At 66.8% G+C, this 2978-nt stretch overlaps 1 protein-coding gene across 1 annotated transcript; it reads left to right on the forward strand.

Moving 5' to 3' along the window:
- Positions 1 to 217: 217 nt before the first annotated feature.
- Positions 218 to 1578, forward strand: CITED4 (Cbp/p300 interacting transactivator with Glu/Asp rich carboxy-terminal domain 4). The gene has a single exon (XM_047789547.1). The coding sequence runs from the start codon at positions 491 to 493 to the stop codon at positions 1055 to 1057; it is 567 nt and encodes a 188-aa protein (XP_047645503.1). The 5' UTR covers positions 218 to 490; the 3' UTR covers positions 1058 to 1578.
- Positions 1579 to 2978: the final 1400 nt, after the last annotated feature.

Raw genomic sequence — 2978 nt, forward strand, 5'->3', positions numbered from 1 at the left:
TAGGGCAGCCAGACCAAGCCTTTTGCAAAGTGCCAAACACCAGGCTTCGGGACAGACCTCAAAGCCCCAGGGGGCGGGCCTAAGGTCCAAAGGGCGGAGCTGGGACCGGAACCCGGCCGAGACCTCCAGGAGGCGCGGCGCGGCGGGCCCGCCCATCGTCTCATCCAGCCAATGAGCGCTCGGGGGCGGGGCAGCCCCGCCTCTGGGTATAAGGCTGCGCGGAGGCCGCGGGCGCGTCGCTGAGCTCTAGCTGCCGGACCTGGTGGCTGAGCAGGGTCGTTCTCGCCTTGAGCTGGGGCGCACGGGAGCTCTGAGTTCGTGCGTCCTGGGCTGCGCAGAAGCACAGGTCGGGTTCGGATTTCCTTTGCCCAGCTAGGGTGCAGAGAGGGCACGGCGCCCGAATCCCTCGCCGCAGAGGAACCGCTGGTCCGGGCCGGGGGACGCCCGCGCTGACCCCTGGTCCGCAGCCGCCAGCAGCCGGCCAGCCGTCATGGCAGACCACCTGCTGCTCGCCGAGGGCTACCGCCTGGTGCCCAGGCCGCCACCTCCCGCGCCGGCCCAAGGCCCTCACGTGCTCCGGACGCTGCAGCCGTACTCGGGCCCGGGCCTGGACAGCGGGTTGCGGCCGCGGGGGACTCCACTGGGCCCGCCGCCGCCGCCCCCACCCGGGGCTCTGACGTACGGGGCCTTCGGGCCGCCGCCGCCGACCTTCCAGTCCTTTCCGGCTGTGCCGCCGCCGCTGGCCGCCAGCGGCGCGCACCTGCAGCCCGTGGCGACGCTGTACCCAAGTCGCGCGACCGCGCCCCCCGGCGCTCCGGGAGGCCCCCCGGGCCCGCAGCCGGCGCCCGGAGCCCCAGCTCCGCCACCGCCGCCACCCGCGCACGCTCTGGGCTGCATGGACGCCGAACTCATCGACGAGGAGGCGCTGACGTCGCTGGAGCTGGAGCTCGGGCTGCACCGCGTGCGCGAGCTGCCCGAGCTCTTCCTGGGCCAGAGCGAGTTCGACTGCTTCTCGGACTTGGGTTCGGCGCCGCCCGCTGGCTCGGTGAGCTGCTAAGCGACGCCTGCCCGGCGTGGCCGAGAGAAGGGGGCCGGCCCCGCCGGACTCGGCACCCAGCGCTGGGGCCCCCGGCACGCACCTTCCGTGAGGGTGAGGCAGCGGTTCGCGCACCGAGCCGACGCCGGGCCGGGACGCCGGGCCTCACTGCAGGCCCTGCTTGCTGCAGGATGACAGTTTGGGTTCATCTGTCTGACCCGGAGCCACAGGGCTAAAGCGAAGGGGTCTGGACGCCCCTTGCAGCCTCCCAGCTCTTGGATTCTGTTTGCTCTCCTCTCGGATCCTCCAACCCAGCTCCCCAATCTGAGCCATTCCAGGCCTCTGCCTGATTCTCCCTCTCCTCGAGCAGCCCGCCCGTGTTCACTGGGTCCCGGGAGCCGCCCACCCGCCTGGCCCCCGCCCTGGCGGCCTGGGTCCTGAGGTCGTTCGTTGGGCCTCCCGCTCTGGGGAGGGGCAGGTTGTACAGCCCTCACCCCTGCAGAGTGGCCTCCAACACCAAAATAAAACTGGGTCACTTTCCAGTCTGGCGTGTTCATTTCCTTATCACTCCAGCCCTCGGCTATATTTGGCTCCTAGAGTCCTGAGGCTGTTGGAGACCCTGGGTGGGGGGGAGGCCACATCCCCCGGCAGCGGCCAGGAGAGGAAGCTGACGGTTGCTTTTGAAAATGCCTGTGCGTGGTGCAACCGTCCTGTCATAATCTGGAAGGCAGAGGCTGCCGCCACCCCGTAACCCAAGGGTGAAGGCGGGGGCTCCTGGGAGGGGTGGAGGGAGCTTGGGGGTGCGGCCCTCCCTGTTGGCTCTGCAGGCAGGCCGGCGGGGAGCTGGGTATACCGGAAGGCTTGGACAAGCCCTGGCTTTGAACCCGGGCTCTCCCCCTTGTTCTGGGCACCATCCATTCAGGTTTCTGAGGCCGTTTCCTCTGAGAGACAGTGGATCCGCGTCTTAGGTGGTCGTGAGGATCACGTGCCACGGGCGGCATTTAGCGCAGTGCCAGGCGCGCGGGGCCTCCGTAAATAATAGTGGTGGTGATTTCACAGTCATAATCATCCCTCGAGGAGTCACAGTCCAGGTGGGAGGAGGGGACGACAGGCCTGGAAACCCACTCATCTTGGGACAAGGAAGAGAGGGATGAGGACTAGAAAACAGGCAGGATGCCTAGCGGGCAAACCCAGAAGAGGAAGCATTTTCAGCTGGCTGGGGGTCCGGCCAGTTCAGGCTTGGGGAGGTGGGGACATTTGATGGGGTGAGCAGGGCCTTCAAGGATGAGTCTCGGTAGGACTTGGAAAAGAAGGTGTGCAAGCAAAGAGCCGGCTCAAGGCAGGGAGGCTGCCAGGCCGGGGCCTGGGCGGGAAAGCGTGGGGCCTCTCGCAGGGACAACAAAGGTCTCTTGGTTTTCCGGGGACTGAGAGGTAGGCACGGTCCTCGTTCTGCAGGTGAGGCATCTGGACTCTGGTCCAGACCTGGCAGAGTCTGGCCTCAGTCCGGAGCAGCAGCGTATGCTCCTGCCCACCCTCTGCTGTTGCCTCTCTCTGGAAAGATCCCGAAGTGCTTCTGGGGTGCGGGAGAAAGGCAGGAAGAGAGGGCTGGAAGGCAGGGAGGAGAGGCGGAGGACCGGGTTAGGACAGGGCAGGGGGGCTGGAGAGGAGAGTGAATTCCAGAGACTCGGTGGAGAGGAGCACAGGGCTGTGACCTGTGCCCTGCGGCTGGCGAAGCTTGGCTTCACCCCCGTGCCAAGCTTGTTGACCTGACTTTCCCTCCAGCCTGTGAGCTCACCCGGGCTCACTGTCAGCTCCAGCTGGGCAGCCACCACGCCAGCAGAGGGCCACAGCCGTGTCTGGAGAATGAATGAAGATCTCCCCGAAGATAAGGAGCATATTCTGGGATGGGATGAGGAAAAAGGGCAGAGACGCTTCTGGGAAG

The sequence above is a fragment of the Phacochoerus africanus genome, chromosome 8 (genome assembly GCF_016906955.1).
Source record: "Phacochoerus africanus isolate WHEZ1 chromosome 8, ROS_Pafr_v1, whole genome shotgun sequence".
In the NCBI taxonomy this organism is placed as follows: domain Eukaryota; kingdom Metazoa; phylum Chordata; class Mammalia; order Artiodactyla; family Suidae; genus Phacochoerus; species Phacochoerus africanus.